The following is a 14,797-nucleotide window of genomic DNA, read 5'->3' as shown; positions in this document are numbered from 1 at the left end:
TGTGCGTGCGCACTATCACTAACCAAATGCATAAGATGAGAATGTGCCTTGAGACAATGAGGGAGTACAGCCATGTCCTTCGTCATTTCACTGTCATTTTCAGTGTAAAGTGCGGATAAGATAGTGTTGTGACATCTCAACGCCCGACATTCGAAGTAGGATGAGAACAAACGCACACAGACATTGACACACAAACACACACAAACACGTAGTGCGCATACGATGTAGGCCCTACATCCAATCTGCACCCCCTGATTGCTTCACTTCCGAAGTAAGAAAATGTGCGTCAGGGAGCTTTACCTGCAATGCCTATTTCGAGCCGTACAGTCCCTCTCCACTCCCGCTTGTCTCTAACCGCCATTGTTTTACCGCTTTGCACCCCTCCCCCTTCTCTCTCACTCTCTCTCACTCTCCCCTCTCTTCCTATCTCTCATTTTTGTCTCTCCCTCTCTTCTTCCTGTCTTCCTTCTCAGATTCCCTGACAGGGGTCTCGATTGCTCACGAGAGTGCGTCATTCTGGGGAAGCATAGACGAAAGCACGCAAGATTCTCCATCTCACTGTAAGCGCACTAGGAGAGGAGGGCGGACGTTACGCCAGCTGTGTTACGCATCAGCGTTGGCCATATCATTGCCAACGCAAGTGTCTTGACAATCAGGCAATATTCTACTTCCAAGTCGTGTACAGAGCGGCTTCATTGTCGAACGCATCGAGGACATGGCGTTGTAGCGAGCGCACCACCCGTTTGTGTGTCAGGTGTGTAGGGTCGACCCATCGCCGAATCGCGACACCGCCGGGGGCCGTGTAGGACGTCGAATGCTGCACCATGTCGGAACCGTCCAAATCCACGAAGCCCCGTGCGATGTTTTTCTGGTCCCTGGCGACTCTGTTGACTGTCCTGGTCGTGTGGACGTCGTCGACTGGCGGGGGACGACATTCGTGGCAGCTAGTGGCATCTCCGACCACGATGCTGTGTCAGGCCTCAGACACAAGGTTGGTGATCCACTCATAACACAATAGTCATTTATGTATCATATATGCTGTAAATGCTTGGGTCCTCTTATGCTGTGCCTTCTAAGTGTCGTGTCAAATTACAACCGATATGCCATACTCAAGATCTTGCCATGCCGTGATTATCTAATGCAGATTTATACCTTGCAGCCAAGTCGACAGGGAAATGCTAAGTGCCCGCAACAGTTTGATGTCTTCCTATAATGATAGATAGACTGTGCTCACTATACCTCTGCTTTGCAAGAAAGAAAAAAAAAAGTAGTAAAAAGGCATTGTGTTAAAAGCCTACAGAAAGGCACTCCGATTTTTAACGTTTCTTCAAATCAGCGGGCAGCCCTAGATGCACTTCTCATAAACACCTACATATTACAACAATTTGAGAGCAGAGTTGTATGTATATTGCTAAGGTTATTGCCTTACAGGCATTGCATCCATTAAAAAAACACACTCCTTGTTTACGTTGTCTTAAAGAAATAGTAAATTCAAACAGAATTTTTTAAAGTCATAATCAAAACTGATCATGAACTAAAAGAAAAGACTTTAAAGGACAAGTCCACCTTCATATACATGTGGATTGAGTGAATGCAGCAATATTTGGAGAGCACATCTGTGAAAGTTTGGGGGAAATTGGACAATCGTTGAAAAGTTATGAATTTTTAAGGTATCATGCACAGTCACTGCTTGATGAGAAGACTACTTGAGTGCATGATGTCACATGCGTACAACGATATAACGGAAATATAAAGAGAATTTTACAAAATTTTACTTTTTGCAAAAGGTGCACATTTCCACGACTTGTCACTGACGTATGTTAAGGGTAATATTATTCCCCTTGCCTTCTGAAAGAGGGAATTGAAGTGTTCTTTTATCATGCGAGAAAAGTGAAAATATCTTGAATTTTCCTTATACTTTCTTTACATCGTTGTACACATGTGACATCACAAGCTGTGGAAGTCTTCTCATCCAGCAGTGACTAAGCAGAAACTTCAAAAATTCATAACTTCTAAACGGATTATCCGATTTTTCTCAAACTATTGCTGATGTGTTCTATAAGTATTGCTGCATTCACTCAATCCACATGTCTCTGAAGGTGAACTTGTCCTTAACGTTCTTCCTGTTTTCACGTAACGGTAATAAAGTGTCAAAGTCGTAACCACAGTAATTGACACTTGGACGAGGAAACTGCCATCGACTCAGAACTTTCCCATAGGCCTGCACACCAACCTCAGTTAAATAGATGTGTCCTTCCTTTTACATGGGTCGACAATAGAAAACGGTATCGGCATCGAGCCGAATGCATTGCTACCATTCTGTTTGCTCGATTTTTACGCAATATTTTGATTATTATTTCATCAAAGTCGACTTAAGCATGAAATGCCATTACACTTGAAGGGTACCCACCTGAACCATTCTCAGTGGTATCAAAATAAACTGCAGCCCTGTTTGCTTTGCTAGTAATGTTATCACTTTGGAAAACAATTTACGGATTTACTTTAGCAGCTGTTTAGTGAGACCCTTTCCTTGGCCCATCTTTGGCTCAATTTCAAATATTGTTCCCCCCCTTTTCTCTCTCTCTCTCTCTCTCTCTCTCTCTCTTCTGGAAATCTAACCAGTAAGAGCAGTATAACGCGCGAAGCAATTGAGCACTTTTACTCCAACGAAATTCGCTCAATTTATAACGGTGTGACTTTCTCACCATTTCAAAATTGTTCGAAGCGCTTAAAAGGCAAAATGGTCTTTACAATCGGCTGCTCTTTCCTCCAGCGAGACATGGGTATTTGATTTATTTTTTCTCTAAAATCAAGACAGTAAAAGATTCGTAGTTTTCGGACACAAATTAGAGAGCTATAACTCTCTAAAAAAAAAATCGAGTGAAAATATTCACTCTTAAAGGAGTGAACACAAAAAGATTGAATTTAGAGTGAAATTGGAGTGAATTTTGAGTAAAAATGTTAATTTTCGCTAATTTTGGAGTGACCTCAGGGATCACTCGAAGACTTAGGAGTGATCCCTGAGGTCACTCCAAAACGAGTGAAAATGATCATTTTCAAACAAAATTCACTCCCAGTTTCACTCTAAATTCACTCTTTTTTTGTATTCACTCCTTTAAGAGTGAATATTTTTCACTCGACTTTTTTTAGAGTGAGTAAGAAAATTATTACGCTCTTTTTCATATCAGTTTTTTCATACATTGTCATTTAAAAAAAAATGCATGACAATAGTTTATTAAAACAACATCTACTACCCATATAACACTATAGACACAATACAATAGGTTGTAAAACACATAATGCGTATTTACTTCTCTCCCCCCCCCCCCCGAAAAAAGGGGTATTATTGAATACAAATATGTGCAAATGATATGAAGTGATATCCGCTCAGAATTCTCCCTCTGTTTCAAATCCTCATTAAATCTTTCTGTCTTTTTGTTTTATCTTGTTGCACATCAAATTATTACACAAGTGTACGTAACTTTGACTATGATGAGCGTGAGAATTGCTTGAATTTATGTTCCAGCACGTCATTTTCCGTTTCCTGCAAGAGTTGCAGTTTCATGAAATATAATCTATAGCAAAAATAAATGGCTCTGATTTTTTTTTTTCGTTTATTGCTGTTGTTGTTTTGGGGGTGTACTTTCGCTTTTGTTTTATTTGTTCGGTTGTTTGTTTTTTGGGTTAGAGTGAATCAAACACGGACAAGAATATAGATACTTTTTATCGTATTATACGTGCTGTAATATCCCTTTACAATAGCTTGGAGAGTTGTTTAAATTGGAGTGTGACTGAAATTGAATGCGGAAATTCCTTGAACAGAATGTATACACGTGATTTATGACGCAGACGAAGTGAATGATAATCATCAACATTATTGATAAAAGCTACCAAGACATGTGGTACATTTACACAATTAATACGACAGAATGTTTTTAGATTGATTTGACGTATAAAGCGTACTCCAAATGCTGTGATGTCTATAAGAAGGCCAAACGTAGTATTATGTTGACTTCAATACCCTATCACATTACAGACAGTCTCACGTATCAACTCACTCATATGGGAGCGTAGAAACCACTTCTTTCCGAGTGAAGTAACTGAGTGGTTTGTTTCTTTTACTTTTTTCGCTCCTTTTTGTGTGGATTTACCTCTTTGGACAGGGAATTCAGCCCTTTAACATGTTTAAAGGTGAATTCTACCTTCTGAAAGAGCTATCCCTACAATCACACTTCAACATGAGAGTAAAAGCTGTTTTACATTAAACGAGAAAAACGTTTCATTTCAATGTGTGGAGGTGTTATATGGAGGTTTTACATCTTTTAATATATGTTTGTGTCATTTTTCATTCAAAAATGGACTTTCTATAACCAGGACGGTCCTGTACCTATCAACCTATAACGGTATTCCAACATTTCACAGGTTGAGGGATGGGGAGGACCCACGAACCTGAGAGTTGAGAAGATGGTTGTCATTAGGAGCAAAATGAGTGCCTGTTATGATTTTCTTAGTGGGTAAAGTGGGGAAAGTGTCCCGTAGCATTTCGCCGTAAGTCTACTATCGATGTTTTTACTATAGTTACATCCAATATGATAGAAAGTAGTCATTACACGACTTTTACGAAGGTGTGCATTCATGTAGTTATGCATGCATGGGTTGGCATCGTCTGCGTACATACGCTTGCTTGAGGAGGTTCAACAATCGCTGGTACGTCTTAAGAAACAGAACGTAATGAACAGCATTCTGTACATCAAGACTGAAACTTTTTTTTTTCAAGATAGCTGTTCATAATTGTTTAGCACATTGTACATGTTATAGGGGCTCTTCTAGCTCAAAATATATACATTATTATGTTGTGCGCTTCACAAATTTATCATTTTTATGTTTGATTCGTGACGTGTCCAAGACCCTCGAACATTCGTAGAGACTAAAGAGATAGTTTTGCATAAAGCTTGATACTATTTCTGAAATATTAACTTTAAGAGTTTGTTTTTGTTTGTTTTTATGGGTGATTTGATTGGTTGGCTAGAAAAAGAAACAAACATATTGTATACTGAACTACAATGATTATAACAATACAGTGGCATTTTGTTTTTGTCGTAAAGTGAAAGGTAGTGAGAAACGTAATTTTAGCAGCTAATTGTGTACTAGTACAGCGTAATACGAAACAGAAATTAGAACGGAAGTGATGGGATCTTAATAAAGGCCAGTTTGTACTACGTAGGCCACAAAGCTGTAAATGGACGTGTGAAAAAGCGTGTAGCCTACAAAAATGGTTCAACTTAAAAACTGCAGCTCCCCTTATGAGAATGAGAATGGAGAGAAAGAAAGAAGAAAATAAGGAAGTAGACGAGACAAGTTGAGATGGGAAGGGAAAAAGAGATGGAGAGCTAGGGGAGGAGGCCAAGCAGGAGGATTAATAATTTAGAACAATCTTTGTTGTATAATGTATTTCTGAATTGCTTCTTATACTGTGGAGCTAGTCCTTTGGGTCCACCGGGGTGCGGACTATAGGGGTGCGGATTTTGATCATTAATAATCAACGAAGACTACCGTGTCAGAGTGCTTACAGGCACGTGGCCGTGTTGGAAAAAAAAATCAGAAGCCGCGAAAAGATGTGCAACTTACAGTACTGCTATAATAATGATGCCAATGAAGATGCATCGGTTCTTCCGTGAAAAGCTCCCTTACAACGTCTTCGCATGCAGTATACGGAGTTTGAGTAAACATTTATTTGAGTAAGACATTAGAAAGTAAAAAACAGAGATGATTTCTGTGTACACGTCATTTTGAACGGTGTAAGTGGTTGTTTTCAGCGCAAAATAAAAGAAAAAGTTTGCCATTCGGAAAAATTGAGGTTAATGACTGTCATGGAAGTGTTGTTACACAGAGGGATGAAGCATAATTCTATGTTAATTGCAGCTCGTTCGTTCCCTTTTTTAGACAACATCGCTCCAAAAGTCTTTGGCTTGCTACGGTATTTTGTGCACGATCCGTTCTCATTTCTAAGAGAAATTTAGTATAGGCCAAAGTCATTACCATAGCTTAATGACTGAAATTAGCACTAAGTAGTCGATTAGCCCGCTTATATAGGACCCTACGTGCTGCAGACCCAGAGAAAAAGAAGGCTTCCGATGACTTCGTGTTATGAATGTTATTATTCTATCCTTGCGTTTATAGGCGGTGACATCTTCAGCCGTAAGAATTTTCTTGGGAGACCTATATTACTGTGAGACGAACTAACAACTGACAAATAATGAAATGAATGAAAAAAAAAGACTCTGTCATAAAAGCAATATATAGAGGAAAAGCTGGTATGATTGGTACCCTGTAGGATTATCGTGAATTCCACCACTGAGATGAATAGAGTTAAGTATAGGATATGGTTCAAGGGTACGTGTAAGCATGTTAGGGTTTAGAAGAATATCCTGGGTGAAATACAAATGTATCTCATGTCATAAGTACGTGAGCAATCAACAAATTTCGTACTCGAGATCTCCGTATACATAATCAACCGCTACTTTCATTTCTGCCTCGTATATTTACCCTTAATTTCCCTTTCCTTCTTCACTCCATCTCGCTCCTCATTTCCCATCAGGCTCTACGTTTGTCTTAGCCCCCCCCCCCCCCCCCCTTTCACGCCTTGCCCTTAGGTTGTCATAAACTTTAATTTTTACAGTCTTTGATAAGAAATAGCTGCTCGTTCAAGGCCTAAGGCTGCACAAATCACCAAATCTACTCCTTTGTATAACAGTCTCCCTTCCCTACGTATTTTTTTCACCATATGGAAATGATTGATGGGATGTATATGCATTCAGTTTGGTTTGTTTGTTTGTTTGTTTGTTTGTTTGTTTGTTTTTTGTTCGCTTGCTTTTTTTGGGAGGGGGTAATGTCTGCATGCATATTATATGACTTTTGTCATTAATAAATTGTGTTTACGACATTACACGTCGAAAACTTGAAACTTGACACTAACAATGTCCAAGCATCAGTTCTAACCAGTTTTTTTTTGCAAAGCTTTGTAACGGTCGAATTCTATTTATCAGCATGTGCCTGTGCATGCTCACGGATGTTCATTTTGCAGGAACCACGTATTTTACACCTCTTCCTCTTTCACAGACATTCTTCTTGCCGGAGTGAGGTGGAAGGGGGGAGCTCTCTGAGATCATGACGAGAGGAATGTCGATCTTATTGAAGACAATGATACTATTATTATACATCAGATCATTTCTTACCCAGGATTTGTGCAATGGCTCAAGATTAATTGGTGCAAAACTTGTTTTTTTCTGAAGAAAGTTACAGTTTATACACCGAAAAATATACATTCGTTGATTTCAGATAATGTAATATCTAGCGATATCCCTCATTTAAATTTATGCACATATCATTATGATGTACCTGTCGTCACTGTCGAGATGGAAATATGTGTTGTATAACCAATATAAATTTTATGCTCAAAACGAAAGCATGTATGGGTTATTTCGCTATAGGAAGTACAGTTTGACGCCAGATAAGGAATTCTAAGGGATTGATGATAACACTGCTTCGTTGAAAAATAAAAAGTGCAATGGAACACGCCACTCATTCAAATCATGAATTATGAACATAACTGTAGTAAGGTGCTTCACGCAACCGTTACGCTACCTTGTGTATCATACTGCCCTCTTCATGCATTTTGATATATCTCTTTCTTTCTTTCTTTTTTTCTTTACCTTGCTAATCTGAGCGATAAGAATGCAATCACAAACAGCCTTTTATAGTTCTACATAAATATTCTTCCTGCCCACTTCCTTCAGTAATTCTTCGTTCTGATGTAGGCCTATTTATTGTGTCGGGGAACGTCACTTGACGGTTGGATCGACACTATAATATTGTTAGATTAAGCACGTCGATCCTACATTCGTGCAGCATTCGACAAAGAAACAGGAGCAGTCAGGGTTGATTCCTCTCAGCAATCGGTACACATGCAAAGAGCGGTACGCGCTGGATAGTATGAGGGTGATTTAATTTATCGTCGTAAAGTCCCCGACGATGTAAAGTAGGTCAGTGCACGATTTGCAAGCAGTGGGCCTGCCGAGTCTGTCGGACAGCACCCGGTGGCGAAGGGGCTGATGGAATTCGATCTTCGATTGATTTACCCCTGATTTCCAGATGCCGCTTGGCCGGTTGCACGTATCACTATGCATGCAGAGAAGGCACACCGGGCTTTAAAAAATGTGCACAGCTTGCACTGCGCTTAGGGAGTGCGACGTTGATTCTTTTCGAGAGCTAGTGCCTATTCGGATCGTTCCTAGCTTGAATGCGAGGCTATACACTGTGCCTCGCGAACAGACCTGATTTCAGCGGAACACGGGTACATGTACAACGAACTGAACAGTGGTGATATTTTACGCAATGTATCACTTCATCCGTCATCACCTATTTTTAGCAGTTGATCTTTAAGTTTTTCGCCGTCAGCATTTTAGAGACTTTGCTTTTTCAGGTTTCTCCCCCCCCCCCTTCTCTCTCTCTCTCTCTCTCTCTATCTATCTGATGTAACCGCTAGACTGTAACCCCCGTCAATGAGTTTATGGGGCATTACTATCTGCGTGTCTCTTCGATTAATAATCTCATGTGCAAAAATGAAAGTACTCTGAAAACTGCGTGATCTCTCCTCTACTTTTGAGTCACCTCTTCGCTTACCTCATGCGTATATAAATTATCATATTGGAAACATCATGCTGCAATGCCTACGTCACAGTTCATAGAAGTATAGATACGGCAGGTACCGGCAAAAGGGTCCCACACCAACTGAGATCCGTACCATAATATCGCGATTGCTCGTGCAGATGATTCATTGCAGTGGTTTTGTCAGTCAAAATGATATCAGATATCCCGGACTTGAATAAGTGAAAAGTGCAATCACTCATACATATCACTCATGATATTTACAATATTGTGTATCGGAAGTGTATGTTTTTGTCTTTGTTGTTGTTGTTGTTTTCTACTCGACTTTCTTGTGTGAAGGCGTACATACGAATGGCGCTGTAGAGCGCTTGGGCTACGTACCGCGTCGATGTGAAATTAGTGTTATGTAAGTATGTTAGCTATGCACAAACATTATGTGACGTGTGAAAAGTAATCGAAATCATACACATAGATGAGCACATTAGTTACTAGGACCCCCCCCCCCCCCCCCAAAAAAAAAAGAAAAAAAAAGAGAGCTTTTGACAACATACAGGGGACATAATATCCCTGGCTGTTGAGAAACAGCGATTGCCGTTAATATTTACATAGTCAGACTTTCTCCTTCAGTCGTGTCACACAACTTTGTCAATTTCTCGATATTGTCAATATACAGTACACGAAAATGTCTTATTACACCCACTATAGAACAACACTCCCTGTTCAGAAAAGAGGAAGAGAGGGGAGATGGGAGGGGGGTTTATGGGAGGAAAGAGAAGGTTGGCTTGAGAAGATTCATCGTCGTGTCGTAGTGAATACGCGGCGATATTGCGACCGAGCGCCCGTGAGCAAGCCGTATACATGCGCACGTCTGGCAGGGTAATAAGTAGATTACGTCCCCCCTATTGCACGCCATGCACAAGAAAAAAAAAAACGAGGCAGGCGCACCACAGCAGTGGACTACTAGTACATGTTTCTCTCATCGCACTCAGATGTGAAGTCACCCTCCGCAATGGCCCAAGGGCGCGAAGGTGGGTTTCGCGTTTACTGTTTCGGCACCCTTTTTCCGATATTCCCGCCCCGGTACATGCATGTGCCTGTACCCGACCGATAATGAGATGCGGCCGCATTAATAAGCATGAACGTGCCTGAAAACTCCTCGTCTCGGATGACGCTTGCTACAACACAGCATCAAAACTATGCACAACAAATATGAACAAAATAAAGTACATAAAAAGATGCCTATCAATATTATACTTCACGCAATAACTGCTCTCACACAATTATGTACATGTATTAGATTGTAAACAAACTGATGTTTGTTAAATTTGTAGATGATGATGTTCACGTAGTATTTATTGTTGTGATTAATGAAAACACCAATGATTATACAATGTACTAATTCAAGTTATGATGTTGCTGTTACAGATAAAATTTGACGTTCATTTAGAAGCATAGGGAAATAGTTGCTTGCATCTGACAATGATATTCTAGGAACAGTAAAACGAGCACACAACATACCAGACACATGCATGCATTCTGTGCTTCTCGCATGACAAGTTCACTTTGTGGAGAATCAGCACGATCAGGTATAGTCCAATTAACGCTTGTTCGGAGCAGACACTGGATTTGGAGGGCACTGGAAAAGTTGGTCCATTATATTTACAGTCTGGGTGCCGAAGTCAGATTTAGGATATAACCTAGTTTAGTGTCTGCCCGAGTGGTTTTTTTTTTCTCTCTCTCTCTCTCTTTATTGTGTTGTATCTGTTTAAATGGTTTATATTTCGAGGTTACTGAATCCCAATGTATATATGATGCAACTCTTGCATCTTTGTAGGTTTGGATAATGTTTGCTAAAATGCCCTTGAGCAACGTTAAGTAATTCATTTGATTTTCATTCTATCTAAATACTACGACATCATTGCAAAGTAGCACTGACGATTTGTACAAGAAGGTAGATTGGCATAAAGTGAATACAAATAAAAGCAATAGTATTACATTAGTATAACAATTGTATGATAATACACGCCTTAACGTACGTTCATAGTTTATTATGGAGACACAAATAATACACAAAAAAAAATTATTGAAGTATAACACTTAACACTTGTACAAAAAAAAAAAGTTTTGTCATACAGAATCTGCTTCAGCACCCTCGAAATATAGGTTTAAAAAAAATAGTTCCCAGTCTATAACATGCGCATGTGACATACAAATGCTTGTGTCGGGATTCCTGTGAACAATCTTTCCAAGTTCTACAAAATTCCATGCTTTGCACTTCAGCGTCGGAATTGCAAGGATGGGGTATATCAACAGATGACGCTTTTGCCAATTTGCGCTCGAGAAATAAGCATATCCATTATTATATACGGGAAATTCTCTCGTGAGAAATTCTTTATAAAGGCCTGCAACATCTTTCTGCGGTTTGCAAAAATCAAAACTGCGACCTCTAATGGAAAAGATACATATAAGCATTATAACTTTTTTTTTCAGCTGCTTTGAGCTGAGTGACATTACTTTGTAAAAAGCCGTGTTTCTGTTGTTTTGTTTTTGCTCGGGACGTCCTGTACGCCACGTCTGACCGGGTCAGCATTCGTTCGGCAAGCAAGCAAGCGAGAAAAAAAAAGAAAAAAAGATGATGATAATAGATAGATAGATTTTAGAATTTAAAAAAAAAAATCCAAGTTCCCTTCCAGATATGGTGGAATAAGTGCGAAGCATGGAACGCATGTATGATATAAAAATGGTAAAGAATTAATCAACCTTTTTTTCTGAATACGGAATAGATCACCCTCAATTCTGTCCGAGATGGCTTTCATCAGCGGAAAAGCACGGTTTCCTTGAGCCTCGCAATCTGTTTCAGCATACATAAACACACGTTAAACTCAGGTTAAACTCAGCAGAGTGACGTGCACATCATATAGTATAACTATATTACAACATTGTGTAGAATAATATACTCTGACATGACATACTACAGTATAACATCCCATACCGACACATAATAAGTGATATCATAGAGGTAATTACTGCGGGGGATGGACATCAGTCCGAATCAAAGGTATATGAAATGATTTTGGCATTTGGAGGAGGTTGCGGTCACGACGCAGCGCTGAGGGACTTACAACGCCTTCCCGAAGTTGCATATCCAACCCTGCGGTGATAGTGCATTCTGCTTTCTCCCGACAAACAAACACTGTCTGTGGTATCATATGTCTGTTTACCGAAGTATTCTCTGGCATAATATGCTTATACCAGTAGTTTCAAATTCAATTTCGTGGTTATATACAAGCCGAACCTGAACGGAAATAAATCAATCATAGAAATAGCCTCACAATAAACCCTTACAGGCTTACAAAACCCCATGCAACTTTCTTCCTGTATTGATACTTGAAAGAGGAACGAAATAAAACTGCCACAGAATTATCCTATCTTCGGGAAATTGGGGTTGCTAGTGAGTGGCGTCTTGCAGTCGCCTTTATAGAAATTAGTAATTTTAAAATATCCACTGTGAATATGGCTACTAATGGTAATAACGCGGAATAATCATGAGCCATCGATGCGTTTAGCCATTATTAGCTTGCTGAATTCCTCCTTTTTTCTGGATTGCCCATGCTACTTTGTGATGGTATATGCATAACGGCTCGTACCATTAATTTGCTTCATAACGAGAAAATTTCGTATTTCAGTGACTCATTACTTTAGAATTATGGAGGCTACTTAGTCCCATTCCGAAAACCCAAAGCCTGTTGTCGGTACGATGGCATCACTTTTTCCTTCATACTGAGCAAACAAAATATTATAACTGCTGTCAGTGCAATATAAAAGAGGAAAAGTCTATTTTTATTTAGAGATAAAAACAAACAAAACAAAATTGATTTGAAGTGAATCTCGATAAGTTTGTTCGGAGAGAGAGAGAGGATATCTACAGCGTTAATATCTTCAAAATATCATAGTTATTTCTACTCTTTACCCACTCTTTCCTTAGTCGATGATTGTACTTTCAAGTGTGTTATGATATTGGAAAGGAATGTTGTCACCATTTAGCCAGTGTTGTCACCGTTCAGCCGATGCAGTTAAATTGCTAAAGATCACCATTATCCGTATGTGCGCATGTTTCGTCGATATCAAAACACATGAAAAGAGAAAAAACACACATAAACGCACAAAATACACACCCGCGCAAATGCCCACACACACATACACAAACGCATACCGCGGACTCTGTTGTTTATGTATTTATCAAATTCGGTACTAGTGCTATGGTATTTAAATAGTGCTATATTATACAAATGATGCACAGGATAGAGTGCGTTAGTGTAGTACACTGACGCCACGAAATAATCCTGTGCATCATTTGTTTTATAAAATGGGTCGAAAATTCGAAAACTAACATCATTTTTCAGCGTTTTTCACGTACCTTTGTGGGTCAAGACGTCCGAAGATGTTCGTCCCAAACTTTTACGCACGTCGCACTCGCGGAAGTCCCGCACATACAGTATAAGTATAACGGGGGTTGGGTTTCCGGACACCCGCATGAAAACTTACTTATTTTACATAGAATATGCACCCTTTACCTTAAAGACTTCATATAGACCCCTCATATAGGCCTACTAGACAACATACTCTGAAAACGGCGTGAGAATTAACCTGCTAAATCGTTGGATTTGCTCTTCAAAGTGACTCCATGTACGCGTCCGGTCCCATAACGCTTGGTCTACTGTACTGTACAAAGTGTACGTATAGTACGTACGTACGCCACATATGTTATGCACAAGGGAAGACAGGCCGGCCGGCCGGCAGCCCGAACTAGAAGTTGTTTACAGGATTGACAGCGCGTACGCGTATGCATGCAATTCATCGAAGGAGCCGCCGCGCGCACAGACGATCGGCAATCTACCATAGGATTACAGGCAGTGCAGTTGTACTGAAGTAAAGGAAGGAGGTGTGTCTCATTTCAGCGCTTCCTATTGGCTACATTCTTGAACCCATTTTATAATATACTAATGATGCACAGGATAGAGTGTGTTAGTGAAGGTGCGGCGCGCTCGAGAGTATTGACAATGGTGCGACATGCACGAGGCGCAGCCGAGTGCATGTTTGCAACCGTTGTCAATACTCGAGAGTGAGCCGCACCTTCACTAACGCCACGAAATAATCCTGTGCATCATTAGTTTTATAAAATGGGTCGAAAACTAACAGCATTATTCACGTACCTTTGTGGGTCAATACCAGTCAGCTACATGTAGCACTCGCTCAAAAGTCAAGATGTCCGAAGATGTTCGTCCCAAACATTTACGCACGTCGCACTCGGAAATCCCGCACACTATAAGTACTGTACGTACGTATGTGAAGAGTATACGTACGCCACGTACTGTTATGCACAAGAAAGGCCGCCGGCTGTTGTGGCAGCCCGCGGCCCGAACTAGAAGTTGTTTACAGGATTGACAGCGCGTATAGTAGCGCGTGACGCACTTGTAACAACTGATTGAGTGCGCACTGCTAGTGTAAAACATTGTGACGTACGTCAGGCCAGGGAGGTGGAAGAGAGACTCTTCTTAGTGCTTACCTGAAGAAAATAATGCACGCACACGTGACTCATTTCAGCGCTTCCAATTGGCTACATTCTTGAACCCATTTTATAACAACTATCAACAAACGTAAATATGGTGTTAAGCTGCGCTTACACCAAATCCGGCACGGTTCACGGAGCGGGGTTTTTGCTATGGTGCGCCAAAAGAACCCATGTCATGCTTCTGTTGAAAAAGAATCAGTAATTCGGTACAAAATCACCCAAAATATTATTCTTATGTCAAAATCAAGAGCAACAAAATCAGTAAAATATTAATTTTGTAACAAAATCATTAATGGGGAAGTGATATTGTAACAGAAGCAGACATGGTTCCTTTTGGCGTATACCACAGCAAAAACCCGACCCCTTGCCAGTACTCGGTGTAAACGGGCCTTTAAAGTAGGTTGACCTGAGAATTATGACGAATAGTTCCGTTTGCTAATGGAGTACAATGTTCTTTGCTGATTCGAGCTCCACCTTTCTCTTGTTGGTGATTTACGTGCTTTTCCACATTGAGAAACACCAGCCCTTATAGGGATCATCATAGGTTTGTCAATTCTA

The 14,797-nt window shown here is 40.2% G+C and overlaps 1 protein-coding gene across 1 annotated transcript in view; it reads left to right on the top strand.

Annotated features, from left to right (window-relative positions):
* The first annotated feature begins 479 nt into the window (after positions 1–479).
* The window catches only part of LOC139718486 (galactosylceramide sulfotransferase-like), a 64,480-nt gene continuing 50,162 nt past the window's right edge, over positions 480–14,797 (top strand). The window contains exon 1 of the mRNA XM_071629963.1: positions 480–991. Within this exon, the coding sequence (XP_071486064.1) occupies positions 825–991 (167 nt within the window). The 5' untranslated portion in view covers positions 480–824. The remainder of the gene's footprint in view (positions 992–14,797) is intronic.

Source organism: Diadema antillarum, unplaced genomic scaffold (assembly GCF_040938485.1).
Source record: "Diadema antillarum isolate AM-2024a unplaced genomic scaffold, OU_Dant_1.0 scf00000008, whole genome shotgun sequence".
Lineage (NCBI taxonomy): Eukaryota > Metazoa > Echinodermata > Echinoidea > Diadematoida > Diadematidae > Diadema > Diadema antillarum.
The sequence above is the reverse complement of the archived record's forward strand: the minus strand, read 5'-3'. Positions and strand labels throughout refer to the sequence as shown.